The sequence below is a fragment of the Mixophyes fleayi genome, chromosome 10 (assembly GCF_038048845.1).
Source record: "Mixophyes fleayi isolate aMixFle1 chromosome 10, aMixFle1.hap1, whole genome shotgun sequence".
In the NCBI taxonomy this organism is placed as follows: domain Eukaryota; kingdom Metazoa; phylum Chordata; class Amphibia; order Anura; family Limnodynastidae; genus Mixophyes; species Mixophyes fleayi.
In genome coordinates, this window is record NC_134411.1 from 42,070,074 (window position 1) to 42,092,450 (window position 22,377).

The window sequence follows — 22,377 nt, forward strand, 5'->3', positions numbered from 1 at the left end:
TTCAGTCTGTCCTCACCAGCGCTGCCCAAATTTTTTTTCCTCACATGCTGCTCTACTTATGTTTCCCCTCTCTGTTAGTAGCTACACTGGCACTCTGTTCCTTACAGAATTTGGTTCAAGTGCCTTACCCTCACCTACGAAACCGTCTGCCACTCCCCCCCCCCCTGTATTACCAACCTTGTCTGCCTCCTCACATCCCAACATTACACCTGTCCCAAGTCCCACCTCTCGCTGCATTGTTTGTAGTTGTTTTGCCTATTATATTGTATTGTTATACATTACACGCCGTCCTTTGCTTAACAACTAGGGTTATGTGGAAGTGCTTCTATAGAGCTCTATTGTAAGCCATGAATGGACTTAGTGCGCCAGTGGGAATTGATTTTCTGCTTCAGGTAACAGGAGCGCTTGCATATCTGCTGTATGGAATGCTCATTTCCTTTTGAAAGTTGACAACCCTCTTAAAGGGCTTAACTGATTAAATCTTAGGATTGTTTTTGGCACTAAGTGATAATGCTTTAATCTTAAGCAATAACTTAGAGTATGGATTTCTAACCTGAATTGTGATAAAACAAATCTTGAACTGAATCTGGATTTCAGTCCAACATTATAAATATAAATAAAAAAGAGTCAAAACCAAATACTTTTCAGAAAGTAGATTTATTTTGCATTAGTTACATAAGAAATGTTAAAGAAGAAATGTCAGACAGACATACAGAGAGCATATTTAAACAGAAGACAATATTATTAAGATTTGCTGTGTATTCACTCTTGAAACTTCTATATTCACTACAGAGAACTTTGTAGGCAGCCATGAATATTGTTAGGCATATTACATGAAAGCAACATTCACTAATAGTGATCGTTTGTATTCTGAGGGCTAGATTTACTAAGCTGCGGGTTTGAAAAAGTGGGGATGTTGCCTAAAGCAACCAATCCGATTCTAGCTGTCATTTATTTAGTACCTTCTACAAAATGATAGCTAGAATCTGATTGGTTGCTATAGGCAACATCCCCACTTTTTCAAACCCGCAGTTTAGTAAATCTAGCCCTGAGTGTCTCCAGTTTTGAAATGCAGAATAAATGAAGTGCTATTTCATTGTGTTCGCCAGGACCCCATTGAACGGAGGTCTGCTGAATGCATGAAAAGTGAATCAACAGTGCATTAAAAGTGCTAATCAGGACAACATTCACAGAAGTGATTGGTATTCTACAAATGCCCATCCCACTTCTCTTAACTCAGTATACAATGTGAACATTGCTGCATATAGAGGCATAATTGTGCAATAAATCCTTATATGAAATGAGCGTCACTTTCATTTGTTACAAAGCAAAAACATTGTTGAAATTGCAAAACAGAAGTTGCCAATAAACATGCAAACCAAACAATTGTGCAGCCTTCATATATTTATCAAAGTTCTATCTATGTGTAGTTTGTATATATTAAATCTGCATATATTTCAGAAGAAGGTTTTCCTGACATGATTAAATGCTCAGCTTCACCCCCTAATATTGAATTCATGAAAAAAAACCTGTTGTGTAGTTAAGTGTACAGTGTTTGCTATCCATTCTCAGTTAACAATAAATTAGTAATTGTTTTACCCTTTTATTTGCTGTGGATTTTCTGTGATCATTTACTACTTCTTATTAGATATTACAGGTGGAAATAAACATACATTTGTAAGTTATCTGCTCACAACATATTTTTTATAATACTTTCCAGACTTCTGTGAGCTACACACAGCATGTCACAAATAGCTGCTTTTGGGATGGGTGATATGATACAATATATTGTGTTGCTCAGGTAAATGCTCATTTCAATACATTAAACATGTTAGTTAAGCATTTCCCTTACAAAGATCACCTTGTCGCTGGTGGGGCAGTTTTCTCTCTTGGCCAAGCAAGCACTAAGCATCTCTGTATTAATCTGAGTTGTTGTACACAGGTAGGTTAAAGTTCAGGACGTCTCTCCTGTTATGTATCATAAATCTTGCTCACTAGCTGCCAGGTGAATCACCCTGTTTAAGTAAATAGACTATCAAAATAAAGAATGCCTAAAATGTTTTATTGTAGAGTAATTGAACAACCATTTTCTTATTGAGTCCTAGATGTACTCCAGAAATTTGAACTTTATTAGGGAATATTATATATTATAGTGTTAAAATAGCTGTAGATTTACAATGATCAAATGATAAAATTATACATATGTATTAGATTGCTATCTTTTTTTTATAGACAAGGAGATCCATGTTTTTGGCAATGGAAATCTTCTAGCATCCTTTATTTTCACAGGTAAATAGCTTTTGTAATCTGAAAAAAACAAACAAAAAACACAATCAATACATCATCACCATCATCATCACCATTTATTTATATAGCGCCTCGATTCTTTCCACGTTTTACTTAATGTATACATTAGAATGTTGTTATATTCTGTAACTGCCCAGATGCCTGCTGTCCTCAGCACTGGAACACTATTTCACAGTTGCCGCAACACCGGTTCTTAATCCTTCTTTCCAACCTGATTTGACACCTGAAACTGCACAGGATGGTTGTCCACTTCAAAATCAAAAGGGGAGATTTATCAAACCTTCTAAAAAGGAAAAGTGGAGATGTTGCCCATAGCAACCAATTAGATAATAGCTCATATTTATTTAGTACATTCTAGAGAAAGACAGGTAGAATCTGATTGGATGCAATGATCAACCCCTATCTTTTTCTTGTCATATTTTGATCGAAAACTTTGTTTTTGAGGTTAAACCTTTTTTGTAATTAGTTTTCAATGATAAACAAAACAAAACAAAAAGTAACACTATAAAAACATCATAATCAAATAAAATAAAAAGAAAATTTTGTATAATACCATATTTAATCTAAGATAATAGAAAACATCTACAGCATTCTACATAAGGTTTTTCAGCTTTTGTCCTTAATTATGCCCAAAGTTCATATTTTGAAGGTTTCATTAAAAAAATGCAAGTAATAACAAATGCCATGTTAAGGATTTGACAATTGTGCAATTTATTGGGAGAAACACCAACATAGCAAAAAAAACATGAAAAGCACAGATAGCTAATCATGAGCCTTGGTAACAGTACACACACAAATCATGCATAGTCTGAGGATCACGTCCAACTGATGCGTGGTCTTGGAGAGTTAACCCACCACCGTGGTGTGAGGTAATGGGGGTAGCTGGAATAAAGTGAAGGACATGTGCCAAGTTCAGGAGACCTACAATCAGTACATGGACACCCTATATATGTAAGAGAACTGAACTTAGGTTCTCAGGACAGGTATATGTGAACTATGGCTTCTAAATTTCCAAATCATGAGAATTGCGTTCTCATGAACCAAAATCCAATTTCCATGAACATGTGATTGAGGGGTCTGTTTACTAAGATCCCTCCGTATTGCAGTTATTGAAATCTTTTATTGAGCAATTTGTCAAAAAATGTCACCGGATAAGAGGATTCGTACCACTTGACAGGCCAGTGGACCATGAGCCGGCATGCATGCTGGCATATATGTGCACTGGAACTAGAAGCCCAGATTTGGACTCGAAGAAAAAAATGATAACTTTTTTTTTAAAGAGAAAAAGTAAAAAAAAGATAAAACAAATAACTAAAAAAAAACCAGGAAAAAAGTATTTCTTTCCTGTGGGCACCCCACACTATCATGAGAGCAATCAGAGGACAGTGACAGTACTTAGACTTTAAACTCCAGTGGTACTGACGTGAAGCACTGCATAATATGTTGGTGCTATATACATAAAGACACAGTTCTATCATGGACACAAAGGTTGCAAAGCAAACAAATAGGCTCAATGCCCAGTATTTCTACAGCTCCTTAACCCCAGTGACTGTAAAATTCTAAATCTCAACTCAATTACATTGGGCCCAATTCACAGAAGTGCTTGTAATAAATGGCAGAGGAAAAACTTTCATCCAATGTGAAATTCATAAATGTTTACAAATATTTTACCAATTTGAAGTTTTCAACTCTATTTAAAAGGTGGTCATAATTTAGTTTTAAACAAAAAAATTGTGGTTTTAAAAAAATATATAAAAAAATACATAAAAAAAAATCTTCTATCAAAACAAAGAGTTTTAAGTTACATTTATAGTGTACTGTTTATAACATTTTTTTAATGAAGGGCCACGTTTATTGTTTGATGCATTTTGTGTATGTTGAGTCGCACATATCTCTAGATACGTACGGCACAAAACACAGCAATATTTCTATATTAGGATTATTCAGCAATACAAATAGTGCAGAGATGTGACTTTACAGTGCAAGTACTAGATGTGAAAATTACATTACCTTATTCCTACACCATATAAATTAATGAAGTGTCATAAGACACGTATTTGTGGATGCATCCAAGTATACAATGTGTATGTGTATGCTACACTTACGTATACACATCCTTAGTGTACTCAACTTACACTTGCCTGCCCCTATTCTGCCTGTCCAGGAGTAAGGGGCCACAAGTCTATAATATGCAGAAATATGGATGCGCAGTATGAAAATGCTGAATTGCCCAGTTCAGCGATGCGTATATTTATGTCCCCAAAATGGTCTTATGTCAAATTCTTTGCACTTTGAATCCACTTTGTAAATCCCTATACTGGCTCCCTGTATTCTCCAGAATCAAATTCAAATTATTGACCCTTACCTACAAAGCCCTCAACAACACTACTCCTGCAAACACCTAAAATCTCATATCAAAATATTCTCCCTCCTGCCCTCTTAGATTTACCTCTGACCTGCGCCTTGTCTTGTCTCTGGTATCCACCTCTTACTCCTGCCTACAAGACTTCTCCCGTGCTGCTCCCCACTTGTGGAATTTCCTACCACGCTCAATCAGACTCTCCCACAGCCTTCATCTTTAGATGCTCTTTGAAAATCCATCTACTTTTTAGAGATGACCTTATCCTTGATAACATTATACACCCTCACAACTGTCCCAATCTACACTCTGAAACACATTTACTCTTCTTGTTTCAGCTGTGCCCTCTTCCACTTAGAATGTAAGCTCTTTAATGAGCAGGGTCCTTCATACCCTTTGTTTTCATGTCTTCATTTATTTTGTCTATCTTGTATGTCCCTGTTTTATGTATGTTCTGTTTTCCCTACTGTAGTGCTGCGGAGCACTGTGGCACCTTACAAATCTACAATATACCGTATATACTCGAGTATAAGCCGAGTTTTTCAGCACATTTTTTGTGCTGAAAAAGCCCTCCTCGGCTTATACTCGAGTGATGGAGATCCAGACCTAAATAATCAGTACTGAAGGGAATGGTGATATATCCGGAGGCTCCAAACTGTATAGGACATAACAATAAGGAACAATGCAGTGTTGGGAGTGTATAACTCACGATTTCTTGATAGCCGTGCTCAGTCCGCGGTGTTCCTTAAAGACTGCAAGCAAATTTTCAGATTGGGTGCGCAGCCTATAATAGCCGTCCAGACACAAAGTCATGTGAAGGAAAGTTCCTAGCTCCGTTTGGTCCTACCACTCCAATAGCGCTGTTGGAAGTAGGGATGTTTCCATTCTTCAGACTCGCCTGCGCAGGAGGTTCCTGATGTCCCGGCTGTTACTGATTTCCTCGTGTCTCACTAAACAGGCTGTCAATGCAGTCCAGCACTGCAGCGGCAGAGAATGAATGGGATGTGAAGCGATGAATCGATGAATAGTAAATGAATCAGATTGTTCCACCATTATACACTCAATTACATCCCTGAGGAAGCCTGCCGGGGGAATATCGATACAAACATCTTGACTCATCTTTATTGTCAAATCTGATTCATTTACCATTCAGAAGTGAAAGGTTCATTTACCATAAAGAAGTGAAAGGTGTCTCTTCTTCTGCAAACCGTGAGTGTACAGGCTTTTTACATTACTGCCAGACGCACAATCCTTGCAATATTCACGGATGTGACTTGCTACCATCTCCCTTTTTTTGAAGTCTCTGTGCATATTTACAAGCTGGAACCCAGTTATTGAGGATAACAGGGTTCGCCATAGGTGGATCTATTTGACATTTGCACGAGTATAGCTGCAAATAGCCTCTGCTTATTACAGGTGGACTTTGTCAGACTGACTTTCCAATAGTCTGTCTGCATTTCTATAGGGATAGGGGTTCCCTATTTCGCTCTGGCAGCTTTACCCAATCCAGACTAGGTGCAGTATAATCTTTTTATATTTTTGCTTTTTGTTCTGTACATTACCTATAAAACCAGACTTTCCCACTCTAGGCTTATACTCGAGTCAATAATTTTTCCCAGTTTTCTGTGGTAAAATTAGGTGCCTCGGCTTATATTCGGGTCGACTTATACTCGAGTATATACTGTAGTAATAATAATAATAATACATGCTATAATAGACCCAGAGTTATTTGTAGTCAAAGTGCTTTGTACCATTTCATTGCTGACCTCTCCAGCGATATACCAGGTTAACCAGATTTGTGGAAAAAACAATAAAAATAAAAGAATGAAACATACAAAACATATTGATATGTTGTGTTGTAATGTTTTGCTACCTTTTTTTAATATGTTATGTGTTTTCTTTTTTATTGTGTTTTGCACTTATGTCAATGAACTGACTTTGTCAGTCAATGCTAACTAGCAATCTCTTTTAAATATAGTAATTATTCCCCCACTTTTAGTATGTAAAAGTGTTTCATTGTGTGTAGAAAAAAAAATCTATTTCCCTAATAAACATATAGTAGGGACACTATAAACCTGTGTGTCCTGGAGATGGGGAGGACAGCTGTGAAATATTCCAAAGTGCTTTGACTACAGTAAATTGTAAGTGCATTATTTTAATAGATTTTTTAAATTTAATAAAGGAATTAATTTGATTTGTTGGTGTTATCTCCTTTTTCTACAGCACACGCCTTGTAGGATATTATTATTTGCACTAGTGTGTCGGTGGGAGACTAAGATTCTGAATCGATTCCTGCTTGACCATTACACCAACAGGGACTGTAATGACATTGTATTCAAATACATATACTTTAATATGGAGTTGGTCCCCTTTTGCAGCGATCACAGCTTCCACTCTTCTTGGAAGGCTTTCCACAAGATGTTGTAGTGTTTCTGTGGGAATTTGTGCCCATTCATTCTGTAGAGCATTTATGAGGTCAGGCACTGATGTTCGACATGGAGTTCTGGCTCACAATCTCCGTTCCAGTTCATCCTAAAGGTGTTCGATGGGGTTGAGATCAGGGCTCTGTCTGGGACAGTCAAGTTCTTCCACACCAAACTCATCAAACCATGTCTTTGTAGTCCTTGGTTTGTGCACTGTGGCATAGTCATGTTGGAATAGAAAAGGGCCTTCCCCAAATTTTTGACATAAAGTTGGAAGCATAGCATTATCCAAAATGACTTGGTATGCTGAAGCATTATGATTACCCTTCATTGGCCCAAACCCTGAAAAACAGCCCCATCCTCCACCAAACTTCATAGTTGGCATAATGCAGTCAGGCAGGTAACTTTCTCCCGGCATCCGCCAAACCCAGACTCGCCTTTCTGACTGCCAAACAGAGAAGCGTGATTCGTCACTCCACAGAACACGTTTCCACTGCTCCACAGTCCAATGTTGGTGTGTTTTACACCACTCCATCTGATGCTTGGCATTGGTCTTGCTGATATGAGTCTTGCATGCAGCTGTTCGGCCATGGAAACCCATTCTATTAAGCTCCCGCTCCCAGTTTTTGTGCTTACATTAATACTAGTGGAAGTTTGGAACTCTTCAGCTATGGAATCAGCACAGCATTGGCAACTTTTACGCACCATAGAAGTCGTTGACCCTGCTCTGTGATTTTACATGGTCTTCCGCTTCATGGCTGAGTTGCTGTTGTTCCTAAATGCTTCCACTTTCTAATAATATCACTTACAGTTGACTGTGAAATATCCAGCTAAGGTGGCATCCTATCACAGTGCCACAGTACCTTCAGAATGACCCATTTTGCATCACTAATGTTTGCAAATGGATACTGCATGGCTAGGTGCTTCATTTAATACACCTCTAGCAATGGGTCTCATTGAAACACCTCAATTCAATAATTAACAGTAGTGGTCAAATACTTTTGTCCATATAGTGTACAATATATATATATATATATATATATATATATATATACAGTGCCGTAACTAGACATTTTAGTGCCCTGGGCGAGACAGGGCATCGGTGCCCCCCATCTAAGTGGGAGTGACATTTGCTGAATGGGTGTGGCCAACCTAATTTGGGGGTGTGGTTGGCACTTTACTGAACGAATTCTGTTACACATATTTGCAATTGCATGATAAACCATATGTATGATTATATATTTAGTACAGTAGTTTTAGTTCTATTTCAGATAAAAGGAAATAACAATTTATGGATTATATTATACTCCCTATGAATTGAGGTAGCTTTAGCTCTTCTCTGTAAAATTAAAGAGACTAGGTCCTAATAACATTGGACATTGTGGTCCTAAATGGAGATTGGTGCTTTATCTCAGTTTCCTTAGGATATTGCATCTTTAGACTAGAAGAACATTAAGGTGTTGGGGTGCTTGTGTGTTTGGAACCATAACGGATGTTGGACTCTATCCGAAGAAAGCCACATGTTGTCAACTGGTGACTAAAACGTAAATTACAATCCAGCAAAACTTGTCTGCAATTCAGTGACAGCTTTTTTAATTCTCTTGTGTCCGATGCTGCTAGATCTACTTGGGTGATTAAATCTGGCAGAGATGACTCTTCAGAGTCAGAATCATAAGAGTACAGCTGTCACCCTCTGCAGGAATCTGCCCCTTTTTGTGATATCTGCCTCTCTGCAAAGAAATCTTGCAGTCCTTTAGTCTGCAATTTCTTCTGTATCTCGTTTCTTCTGCATCATAGAAGCTGGTATTATTTATTTTCTGCAGGACACAGTATAAATCTCACGCTGCGTGTCTCCTGTATTTAATTTATATCCTGTGCGGTCTCCCATCCCAGCGCAGGTATTCTGTGTGGCAGGTGTAATTGGGAGCTACGGTTCTTGTGCAGGAAACTTGGCGAACTTCCGGCATTTGGAACGCATATGAGTTCCAAATGCCGAACTTCCTGCTTTCAGTGGAACGCATATGCGTTCCACTGCTTCTAATGCCGGTAATGAGTTTTTGTGTATGGGAAGCTGGTGATATAGCTGGCTATATCACCAGCTATATATGGTTGTCATTGAGCCAGGGCACATAAGCAAGTAGCGGGCGGCTGCTGCGCCCCCTTGGGCTTGCGCCCTGGGCGATGGCACCGCCCGCACCTGCCTAGTTAAGGCACTGTATATATATATATATATATATATATATATATATCACCATATCTTTTCTTCTGTGAGGATTTGTCTATTATAATATGAAATAGATACGTTTACCACAGCTGACTGTACTTATCTTTATAAATAGGCTGCTTCAAATCACACCCCTTGTGGGTTTTTTTTTAAATAGAAGTGATATTTACTTCTTATATGCTATAGATTATTTTTATCATATAGCTGCTTGCATGTGGATATTGAATTCAGAATCATGTTTATAGATGATTCTTAATCTCCAGCAAATTGATGCTGTTTAAAACTTGCTATATTAAAAATAGGAGATTTATTTTATCAGGAGAGGCAGAGTCCCTGGCTGTTGGGATGTTGTGAGAGGTCTGCCTGAATAATATATTGCCATCCAATGAAATGCACAGCAGCTGGGTGGTCCCTTAGTAAACAATGGTCCCTGGATAATGGTATGTCATGTGAAAACAGTGTGGCCAGCAACAGTGGGACTATGAGTAGCAGGGTCCCTGTGAATGGCATGTTCTGCACAGAGACAAGGACAATCCCTGGATAGTGGGATGTTGAATAGGAGTAGTTGTGTTACTTTAGAGGTGAGGGGGAGGTGAGTTATTATAAAAGTGAGCATGAATGTGTAACTCAGGGTCAGATTGGCTATATGGCAATTCTGGCAGATGGGAGGTTGCATTTAATATGAATGGTCTGCGGGGCACCACCAAGAGTCAACACCATAACCTCATCTTTAGTTAGTAGGTTGTGCTGCTAGCAGTTATGGCATCAATTGTAATGCAGTGGGGTTGTGGATTGTGTGATGTAACATGTTAGGAGTAGGAGCTCCAACAGGGCTCCGTGTGATTTGGGCATTGGCCCTTTTAGGCTTATACTTCGAAAGCATGAGCATCTGATGTCATGCATAGAATACAGTTTGCCTGTCATCAGCTGAGTACAATTCTGTATAGCATGCACATGACGGTGAGTCACTGACTTGTCACTATGTGGAGTTTGGAGGTTAGGTTGTGTAGAAGTGATATCTTCCATGCTTCCGCTCGTGACATCAGTTTGAAGAAGCAAATGATGGACAGATGAACAGAGAACTAGAGAAGCAGGCCAAATGTGTCACAGGGGAGGGGTATGTGATATGAACACATTCATTACACAATAAGTAGTAATTAGTACAGTACAGTACAGTAATAATAGAATGGCAGTCCCAATATGTGATGTCAGCTCTTGAGACAGGTGTCATTATTGCTTAGTAAGTGATTTATGCTACAGTGTAAATTCTGGAGATGTAAATAAAGGACAACTCTCAAAGAGAGAGATAGTCTAATGCCCATTATTTCAACATCTGTTAGCTGTGCGGTATGATTTCTTTATTCATCAACAAATATTATTCAAATCACATCTTGTTTTAAAATGTTTCAGTGTAATGCCACTGTAATACATTTAAGCACAATTTAACATTGAGTCATGATTCAATTACAACAATACTCTTGGACCTCACAGAAGTCTAAATTCCGGAAACATACCCTTGATGAATACCATTTAATTTACACCAAAGCTGCCGCATCCATATGTAATTCTCATAAACACTCCTGGATCTTGATGCATCCACATTAAATTCATGCAAAACTACCATTCACATATAAATTGCAAATATAGTAGTGAATCTTGTTGGATTCTTTTTTTAATTCCCATAAACACTTCTAGATCTCAGTGCATATGGATCTAGTTTTCAAGCAGACAGTGGGATCTTTGTATAGGCTTGTCTGATCTTGCTTGCCTCAAGCTTAATTGGAAAAAAACAACTCATGTCCAAAGGCTGAAATATTACTGGATCTCACAAGATCTGTATCTGTTTAGAGGAAAAGCAATTACATATGGGCTGTTTCCTTGCTTAGATTCCACAAACTCTCCATTGTGGGTTATTAACTGCAACAATTCTCTCACCAAAGTAAATTTTTGTGAGTGTTCTTTAGCCCCCTGATATTGTGATTTGTATCTGGACCGTTTACATAATGTATCATCGTCATCTAGATTTAGAGCATTGCAGTCAATCAGCAGTGTCATTCATTGCCAGTTAGTGATATGAAGGATCTGATCTTTACTGTACATAACACAATTCAATGCTTTCAGTCTGTTCACAGACAATGCCTATGTTTCTACAATGGGGTGGACAAAATAATATGGAATTCAGAAATCATTCATTCAAATCTAGAATCAAGCAGATTATGGAACAGGTGTATCCATTGACCTCAATAGAAATGACTCCCAAAAATTTGGCCCCATCAGTAATTTTTTTAGGTACATTGGCTATCTGGTTCTGGGACTTGCATACAGTGTCCATTATAGCAAATCATCATTTGTCAGTGTTAGAAAAATGATGATGTCAATTGACATCTGGGGGTAAATGTATCAAGCTGAGAGATTTCTGGTGGGTGTGAAAAGTGGAGATGTTGCCTATAGCAACCAATCAGATTCTAGCTATGATTTTGTAGAATGTACTAAATACATGATAGCTAGAATCTGATTGGTTTTTCAAACTCACCGGAAAACTCTCGGCTTGATACATTTACCCCCTGATGTTAAAGTCCAGTGTCATCATTTGTATCAGGTTTCACTAATCATTTTGTTTTTTTAAAGGTAATTCACAGGCCAATAAGAAACTTTGCTGCAATACGATATATTGTACAATGTAGTGGAGGAAACTGATCTGCTGGCATGTCTGCAATACAATATATTGTACATGATGAAATTGTAGTGTGTAAATATCAGCGGTAAGCAATGTCCTCTGTTAGCCCATGAATGACTTTTTAATAGCACCTGATCTAAATACAATATGTGTTTCACACTGTACAATATACTATATATTGTAGCAGCACCCTTTATTTGCATATTAATGACTTTTTAATGAGCAATATGATCACTGCAATGTAACGTGTTGAAGTGACATCTTATTCCTCTTGTAATTGTAGAAAACAAAATGGTAAATAAAACATGGTGTATGTATCATTAAACCGCATTTCTCAACGTTGTGCACACCACTCATCACATCTTACTTTTCATCTTCATGAATACTTGTTTCGAACAAATGCTGTTTTTTTCTCCTTGGGGTATATTTACTAAACTGCGGGTTTGAATAAGCGGAGATGTTGCCTATAGCAACCGATCAGATTGTAGCTATCATTTTATTTAGTACATTCTACAGAATGACAGCTAGAATCTGATTGGTTGCTATAGACAACATATCTACTTTTTCAAACCCGCAGTTTAGTAAATATACCCCCTTGTTTCTCACAACTCCTTCCTTTTTCTCTTTTGGTACCACAGAACATAGTTTCTGCTATCACTATCTTAAATGGTGTTATAGTGAAACTATGGCTATACAAGTGACTATCAATGTCAAATACCATACTTTACTGAACTAATTTCACATGATGTTTATTTGCATGGTAGCACAGTTGTTAACATTGCTGTATCACGAAGCTAGGGTGATGGATTTAATTCCCACCATGGCCCTATCTAATTGGAGTTTATGGGAAGATTCAATTCAGAGCGAGGTGTCTCCAAAACATCCGCTGAGACACCTTGCTCCAATGTTATGGCTGGAATCTGCGCTCAGTTTTCCTCGTACCCCATGGAAGTGTAAGAAAAAATGAGCTAAGATTCCTACCGCAATTGCTGGTTCATCGTGATGTCTGCATGCCACATCGTTAGCAATTGAATCTCCCCCTATATTTTTTTTTCTGTGTTTGTGTGTGGTTTCTGAGTTTCTACCACACAGTCCAAAAACAGTGTAAGTTAATTGACCTCTGGCAAAAATGGATCCTAATGTATACTATTGCACTCCTTTTGCAAACTCTCAAATCTATAGGCCTATGTAACACTGTCCTCTCCTGGGTTCCTCTTACCTTACCAACCGTTCCTTCTCTGTCTCTACTCATGATTCTACATCACCCCCTCTTCCCCTACCTGTTGGCGTTCCTCAAGGCTCCGTTCTTGGCCCCCTGCTATTCTCCCTCTACACCTCCTCCCTTGGTGTCCTCATCCGCTCCTTTGGCCTCCAGTACCACCTCTATGCTGATGATACCCAAATTTATCTTTCATCCCCTGACCTCTACCCTTCCCTTCTGTCTCGTGTCTCCTCCTGTCTCTCGGCCATCTCATCTTGGATGTCCAAACGCTTCCTTAAACTCAATATTTCCAAGACCGAGCTTATAGTCTTCCCCCCTGCCAGGACTCTCCCACCCCCCCCTTTCTATTTCTGTTAATAACACTACCCTCGTTTCTGTCCCCCAAGTCCGATGCCTTGGGGTCATCCTTGATTCCTCCCTCTCATTCAAGCCTCACATTCTGTCCCTCTCTATATCCTGCTACTTCCACCTTCGGAATATATCTAAGATACGTCCCTTTCTCACCATGGAAGCTACGAAAACCCTTGTTCACTCGCTTGTTATCTCTCGCCTTGACTACTGTAACCTCTCTGGCCTACCTCACTCTCACCTTGACCCTCTTAAGTCTATCCTCAATGCTGCTGCCCGCCTCATTTTTCTCTCCCACCGCTCTGTCTCTGCAGTCTCCCTCCAACAGTCACTACATTGGCTCCCCATAGCCTACAGAATTAAATTTAAACTCCTCACCTTCACCTTTAAAGCTCTTAATCAATCCTTCCCTCCCTACATCTCCAATATCATCTCTACCTACACTCCTGCCCGCCCACTCCGCTCTGCCTGTGACCGCCGCCTCACTACTGCACTGATCACCTCCTCTCACTCTCGTCTTCAGGACTTTGCCCGGGTGGCTCCCCAGCTGTGAAATGATCTTCCACGTTCCATCAGGTTAGCATCTACTCTCAAAGGCTTCAAGCGTGCCCTTAAGACTCATTTCTTTATTCAAGTCTATCAGTCCTCCTCCTAACTTCCTTGTCCTGAATCTCTACCCCAGTTAGTACCACCCTCTATGTGTCTCCCCCTTCCCTTTAGGATGTAAGCTCTCATGAGCAGGTCCCTCTTTCCTTGTGTGCTCCTTCTACTGTTCCTTCACCCTCTGTACCTCTTGGCCTGCTTCGCTAGCCCTGTTTTCCCTGTTTTATTAAGCTTCGGCCTTCTTCTTGCTGATTTCTACCATCCCTTCCACTATCTGTCAGATATAATCTGATTTGTGTCTTATTGGGAGAAAAGTGCTATTTAAAAAAATAATTATTTTTATTATAATACTTAAGCTTGCCATACACTATTCATCCAGATTTTTTGTCTTGATTACTGAACATCCAGACCTGTGACCAGTTTATCATGCATGTAAATGGGAGCATAGTACAGTTCTGATTGCTCAGTTGTCAGGCCTAACATATTTATTGTAAGTTTTCGAGCAGGGCCCTCTTTCCTCTCTGTCTGTATGTATTACCCAGTGTTGTTTTATTAATGTTTGTTCCCAATTGTAAAGCGCTACGGAATCTGCTGGCGCTATGTAAATAATTGTTGTTGATGATGATGATGAATTGTTGCAGTATTGCAGAAGCCTCCAGCGCTCACAGGTCCAGCTGGCTAATGAACTCAAATTATAATTTTAATATTAGGACTAGACTGTATGTCCTTGATTTATTATCCACTGACATTTTGATTATGTTTGTATGCATTTTTGGCAATTGAGCGCAATACATTGTGTATATGTATATGATGTGACTTACAGGAAGGGATTCCTGAGTATTGCTGCTCTTACCTGATTTGGGGTTGAGCGCAGCCCTTTCCACTGTATTAATGAACTCAAACACTTGGTAATATAATTCAGAATTTCAATAGTGTTCAGAATTTATTGTAAGTACAGCATACTTGACCACTCTCCCTGAATGTCTGGGAGATTCCCGAATTCCGGGTAGGTCTCCTGGAGAAGCAAACAATTCTCCTGCATCCTGCTCACTTCACTAGGAAGTGGGCAGGATGTAAGCCTCCACGACGTGATTCGCAAGGAATTGCACCATTTTGACCCCGTCCCCTGCGATAAAATATCAATTCCGTTGATGGGGCGGGGCAAATGACACAGTCGGCGCCACCATGTACCCCTCTGGGATCTCTCGGAATTAAAAAACTAAAAGTTGGCAAGTATGAATTACAGTGCAATATTTATTATTATTATTAATTACTCAGAGAATATGCATCAGCTCCTACCCCATTGGAGCCTAGAGTCCCTGTCACACAAACAAAGGGGGTAGAGTCCATGTTTGTCAGGAGCCAATTAACTTAACAGTATGTTTTTGGAGTGTGGGTGAAAAATGGACACAAACATAATCCATCAAACATATAAACTCCACACAGATAGTACCCTGGAATTGAACCCATGACCCCAGCACCATAAGACAGCAATGATAACTACTGTGCCACTAGTTTTATTGAAAGGATGCACATGAACGGATAAAATCTGCCCGTTTGCCTAGCTTTATTTACTAATCCACAAGTTCTTAAAGTAAATGTTTTAAATAATATCACCAATGTACAGTATTGTAATAATAATAATCGATCCAACAATGGAAACCTATGCACATTGAATGCACATCAATACACAATAAGAAATTGATTTACCTTATCTATGACATCCATTGGGTTTTCTCTCTTAATGCCTAAATTCCACAGAATCCTTGTGTACTTGTTTCCAGTTCCAATAACAAAGAGACACCCTTTATAAATAAGTAAAAGTGAAGTTACTTTCTAATAAGCTTAATACAGCAATAACACAATTGCTAAAGTAAAATTTAATTTAATAACACAAAAATAATAACAATTTACATAAATTGTGCTAATGCTTTCTTTATAAGTCACATATAAAGTATTTTAGCACAATCACTTCAAATGTGTAAATACTGTCATCGATGTGGCATTATGCGATACATCTAAACATTTGAGGGCTAGTAATGTCTGGCATTAGGACATTTTTAGGCGTGCCTCAATCTGCTTGTTCATTCCAAGTCACTAGCTTATATCCACAATTATTACCACATCCCCCCTTTTTACCACAGAAAAACAGGGCTGTTGAGGGTACGGCTATGCGACTGTCAGTTTGGGCAAGTGAAGCCAAATACATAGTCACATTTTTATTGAAGCAATTGTCCTCATTTCAGGAAAGAGGAAAGCTATTTTTATTGCTATGCTGAACATTTCTTTTTATTTGACACATTTAACCCCTACGTCTATGAACGTGGAACAAGCCTTCAACTATGCCCTAGTAATAAATCTAAATAAATACATAAAATTTGTCTTACTTAATATAAAAAAAAAATACAGATTGTATGGTTAGTAAAGGGAGAGGGGGGCATTGTTAAGTGAAAAGTAAAAATAAACCTTATGATCCGATCTTCATTTTCAAGTTCAACAGATAGAGACTGTAAGTAACCTGTAACTGAAAATGTTATCTTTCCGTGTCGCTATGAAACAATTTTAGCTGTCTGTGTTAGAAAATGTATGTGAACCTTTAGATTTTGTAACTGGAGCACCTCCTTTATGACTTCAACTAAATGTTTCCTGTACGTATTGATCAATGGAGCTCATCAGCCTAGAGGTGTTTTGCCCCTTTATGTTTTACTGAGGCATTTAATCGGTACACTTATCTTACTTAAACAGTTTATGTCAGTATTTCAAATGATCTAAAGACATTGACATGGTAATTCAATAATGCAATATTATTCTGCTTCATCCATTCTGCTGTGGACTTACTTACGTGTTGGGGATTGTTGTTTTGATTCCTGACTGTTAGAGTAGTTGAAGCCCATCCCCATGCCCTCCTTATTCATATAAATGATGAGTTTACAGATAGGAATTGGACTTTGATATCAATAACAAGGACAGCTCGAGCAGAAGAGAGCTTAATCAGGTGACCTTTCAGGTCAATGGATCCACTGAATGCAGTTAAGTAAAATTTAGTTTTGAATGGAATTAGATTAATGTATCATAATTGTGTGGGGTGTATTCACAAAAGAAAAATGTTATATCAATATTTTCATTGTTTAAAGGAAAACTGAATGAAGTTGTTTATTGATGAGCATAAAGCAGCTATGTTCAATAGCATGGATTGCACGATAAACTACATATTATGTAAAGATACTTACATATATACTACATAGAGAAAATGCAGATTGAAAAATTTCTGCCCTGCTAGAGATGCCTGTAAGTGATGCTATTGTGAAGTGGAATCTTCTTGGAGCAAGTGAAACAGTTATAGGCCACCCAAGTGCACAGAAAGGGACCACCAAGTTCTGAAGTGTGTAGCGAGTAATAAATATCTGTCCTGAGCATCATCAGCACAAGAACTGTTCGTTGGGAGCTTCATGGGTTGGGTTTCCATTGCCAAGCAGCTGCACACAAGCCACAGATCACTATCTGCAATGTCAAAAGTCGACTGGAGCCATGTAAAGCACACTGACAGTGGACACTGGAGCAGTGAAAATACATTCTCTGCGTCAAATTTAACTGAATGTCTGATGGACACATCTGGATTTGGTAAATGCCAGGAGAATTATGCCTACTCAAATGTGTACTGCCAACTTTAAAGTTTGGTGGAAGGGGATAACAGTTGGAGGCAGTTTTTCATAGTTTGGTCTGGGCCCCTTAGTGAAGGGAAATGTGTATATTGCAGCATACAATCACAGTCTAGAGAATTGTGCACTTCCAACTTTGTGGCAGCAATTTTGGGAAGGCCTTATTCTGTTTCAGCATGACAATACCCTTGTGCACAAAGTAAAGTCCATCAAAAAATGGTATCCTGAGTTTGGCATGGAAGAACATGACTGGCCTGCACAGAGACCTGATCTCAACACCACTGAACACCTTTGGAATGAATTGGAACACCGACTGCGAGCCAGGCCTTATCCCCCATCATCAGTGCCCAACCTCACTAATGATCTTGTGGTTATGGATGTGAATTCCAACAACTATGTTCCAAATCGAAAGAAAGCTTTCCCGTAGAATGTTATAGCAGCAATGGGGAGGGGGGAACCTTAATATTAATGTCCATAGTTTTGGAATGAGGTGTTCAACATGCACATATAGATGTGATGTTTGGGTGTTCATATACTTTTGGCCATTCAAATAGATGTTTGAGGAAATGAAAAGATTTGTTTATGTTATATTTATCCAAGAACAACAAGCACATCAACTTATAACATTTCATTTTCATTTTCTGTGTAGCTCTGCTTTACATCCCTATCAATATAGAATATTAATACATTATTATTGTTATTATCAGTTATTTACATACACTTCCAGCACCGTTACATACTTTTAATAATTGAATTCCAAGTGTCCAGATTCAGTTTGTGATATTGTTCCTCATAGTCTGATATGAATCTTCTGCCATCTGTAACGGAACATTGCAAATATCATTAACATGTCTAACATAATTTGTATAGTTGTATTCATTATTTGTTGCTTGGTAGCATATAATGTGAACCATACAGCATTACTCATGAACTTTAAGTGAACTAAATTATTTTAGTCAGTGGCAATTCATAATATGGATGGCTGCTTTTGCAGCCAAGAGATTCCCAATCTAATCCCAGTGACACAAGTATAGCCATGAAGATTTTGCTGAGTATTCCAATGAAAACAAGGGATGTTTTTTTTACTGTAAAATATGAAAAATAAGGGTTTTCCATCTTCAGAAAAGACACTAGTTGTATGCTCAAATGAACATGGGGAGACCCGGGGAGAGGTACCTGCTGAATATTCTAATGACCTTTGGATAAGCAGGTTGTTCAAAATTCTAAAGAAGATAGGAGGAGGTGATTGCTGTATATTTGAGTGAACATGTGGAATTATGTTCATTCTTGTGTAATTTGCTGAGATTACAATTTACTGTAATGTACTTGTATTATACAGAAACTTAGGTACGGAGCTTGTTCTGTAATGCAATAAACTTTATGTGATGAGCTTCCCCTGCAGTCTAATGATCCAGAAGCTCCCTTTGTTTGTAATGAAAATTGAAATTAGAAATAGTGAATATTGGTATTTTGTGCAGTGAAGAAGGTGTTCAGGTAAGCTGCCTTGAAATTAAGTCTACTTGTTTCTGCTTACTGCTAAAGGCTAAGCAAAAGGTGGTCTTAGTCTGCCACTGATTTCAATTGAATACCATCACGTCTTTCCTGCATTAAAGCTGTATCTGTCTGAAATTGCTCAGCGTAATATGTCGCTATATAAATAAACAATAAATGTCAGTGACAGCCACTATTCCAAGTAATGTATCTAAGAGACACTCTATTTGTTTGCCAAGGCACAGTCACCAAAATAAAACATTCTATATGAGCGCTGTGTTACTCAATGTTGCATGCTGCTGCTATGGACTGCAGGTGTCCACAGTAGGAACTGTCTCCAGTGAGGGATCACCATGCTATAACAGGAGATATACATTCCATTCACCTCAGCAGTAAGGCTAATGTCAGATCAGCTAGACAATGACATCAATTTAGCCTGTTCTCCTATTATAATCTATATGTAGTTCTGATTCCTGTCGCTTATGCATCATTTCTTTAGCTCTGGCATTTTGTGGCTTGTGTGACACTAGCCTTATAAATATCTTGTATGATCTGATGCACAAGTCAACTAGCATTAAATAACTGTTACAGGTAATCAACTGAGACAAAAGTTCAGAGTAGGACAAGATCAGGTGAAACAAATAAAAATATAGCAAAAAACACTTTGTTTGTTAAACATTTGCTTAATTACCTCATCTCAACACTAAAGTGAACCCGTCCCCATCTTATTGCTATGTCTACAAATTCCCTTTAATTTTAAAAAACCCAGTAAGTATTTGAAATATGTGTTTTCCTAGGAAAGTCTTAGAATTAGGCAATGAAATGTTTATTTAGAGTATGATATTTACTTTCCTATAATTCAGACTATAACTGCTTTACTGCATTTTGAAATTCAACATAATATTTCAACATGATTTATTGTCAAAGGACCAACCTGGCTTTCTATGTAAAGCAAACAGGAGTCCTGACAAAATGCCAATGTCTAATAGTTAAAATTGTATTTCTCATAGATCGGGAATCTATAAAAGTGGAAAAAGCAGATAGCAAAATGCTCTTTAAAACTTTAGGAACGTAACTCCATATTCTATAAATGCTCTACCACTTTTACCTCTAGTTCACAACCAAAGCACAGTGGTAAAATGGTGTTGACTATTTTGTAGAATATGGACCCCCCTGGTATACCTCTACTTTCTGATTTCTCCAAATCCACTCTTAAGAATGCAACTCAAATTCTATATTGAAAATCATTGCTCTGTCCTTTTGAATAAGGTTTGTATGTTTTTTTAACGCCCTCTTAGTTTTTTAAGTTGTATTTCATGACATTTATATTTTCGAGATATTCTATTTACTTTCCGACATATATGACTGGTGACATCCAATAATATTCTGTTTCTCATGGAACTACTATTAAGTCCACACAGTATCTGTGATTTCCACAGACTGGTTAATTGGTGGTTCAAAATTTAAATCATCCAGCTCCTTTTTAGATCAGATTTGTACTGAAACAAATTTAGAAAACTTCCACTATTCACAATAGACAGAGTTGAGACACATGCCAATGCCTTTTAATGCTATTAAAATGATAGAAATGATAAGTCTTCAACATCATACCCACTAATAACTATTAAATAAGAGCACATCTAACACACAGGTATATTTCAGAAACATATAATACCGGCACACTATGCTATGCCTGGCTATCTTTCCATTCAATCATTTATTTTTTTTCCTTAAGGAAATAAAACATTTAAAAAAAAAATCTGAAAACAATATATAATTTAAGTTAGACAAATGCTGGACTTACGTCTGCCTTTGAGATACAACATTGACTGGGGGCCCCAATTCCTTGCCATTAACTTGTTCTGCAAGTTTAAACAAAGTAAACAAAGCAAAAAACAAAAACAAAACATAAACCCCCCGCACATTAAGTTTAGTAAAAATAAAGGTACCACATTTAATTAAATAAATATGATATATATAGATCACCGTATATATCCCCAGTGTTACCTTAGGAGCAGACATCGATTCAGACAAAATAAATAGGAAGACAGCACATGAAAAGAACAGGACACTTTTCCAAGTCTAAGATAGAAAAACAAAAATAAACAAACAAAAAATCTGAAGTATTTTATATAGTATAAAATTGTATATCTAGATGAAATATAAGAGTTTCTCTTACCATTATAGATGTTCTTGTGAACTAAGTCTATCTGACAGCTTTCCCCTCATCAGTAACAAGACAGATGCTTCGATGTTTTGCTAATGAATATAAGTAATGCAAAGCCTTGATACAGTATTATCAGCGTCCTCTAGTCATGTACTGTTCTTTCACCTATTTGTTGAAGAACAACACTGCATAGTATGAGAGAATTAGGTACATTTATCCCCCAGTAATGATCAAAGCGATCATACTGTGTCAGGCTCTTTTATTCAAGAATACATAATGACGGAAGTGTCCTGTTAAATCTTGAAGAAGCACACACCCAAAAAAGGCATGGTAAAATGGAAACTATAGACAGTGGGAAACTAGGCAAACATAACACAGATCTAACCGCTACATTCAACTGTCCCCAATTATTGAATTAGATAACCTGCAATATTTAATAACAACTCTTATTTGAAAATCACACATTTCCAGATGCCTGGTGTTTAATGAAGCAAAATACTCACATTGTTGGGAGATGTGTGATTAAAAAGTTATGTAAGAATCTGCAATTGTTTTATTCGATGAGCGAGTGTTGTACTTTCCTATAAACTTCACTGGTAACCGTCATTATTATTGTCTATAATGTTCAGTTTAGGGGCCCTACTAGAAATTTCGGGACCTAGAGCAAAATTTTGGTGGGACCTTTATTGTTTTTACGGAGTAGAGATGCTTGAACCCAGACACTTTTTGATACTTGATAGTAAAAGCAAAAAAAATAAAATAAATATATATATATATATATTTATATATATATATATATATATATATATATACACTAGAGATGGGCGGGTCCGGTTCTCCGAGAACCGAACCCACCCGAACTTTGGGTATCCGAGTACCGAGCTGAGCAGCTCGGTA

General features: G+C 37.9%; 1 protein-coding gene across 1 annotated transcript; it reads right to left on the minus strand.

Moving 5' to 3' along the window:
* Positions 1–638: 638 nt before the first annotated feature.
* Positions 639–21,686, minus strand: LOC142104109 (spexin prohormone 2-like). The gene is made up of 6 exons (XM_075188598.1): positions 21,493–21,686; positions 21,321–21,395; positions 21,118–21,175; positions 18,563–18,640; positions 15,874–15,968; positions 639–2,307 (listed from the first exon to the last, which is right to left on the minus strand). Exons 1-6 carry the CDS (start codon positions 21,493–21,495, stop codon positions 2,284–2,286), a joined length of 333 nt encoding a protein of 110 aa, XP_075044699.1. The 5' UTR covers positions 21,496–21,686; the 3' UTR covers positions 639–2,283.
* Between the last annotated feature and the right edge of the window lie 691 nt (positions 21,687–22,377).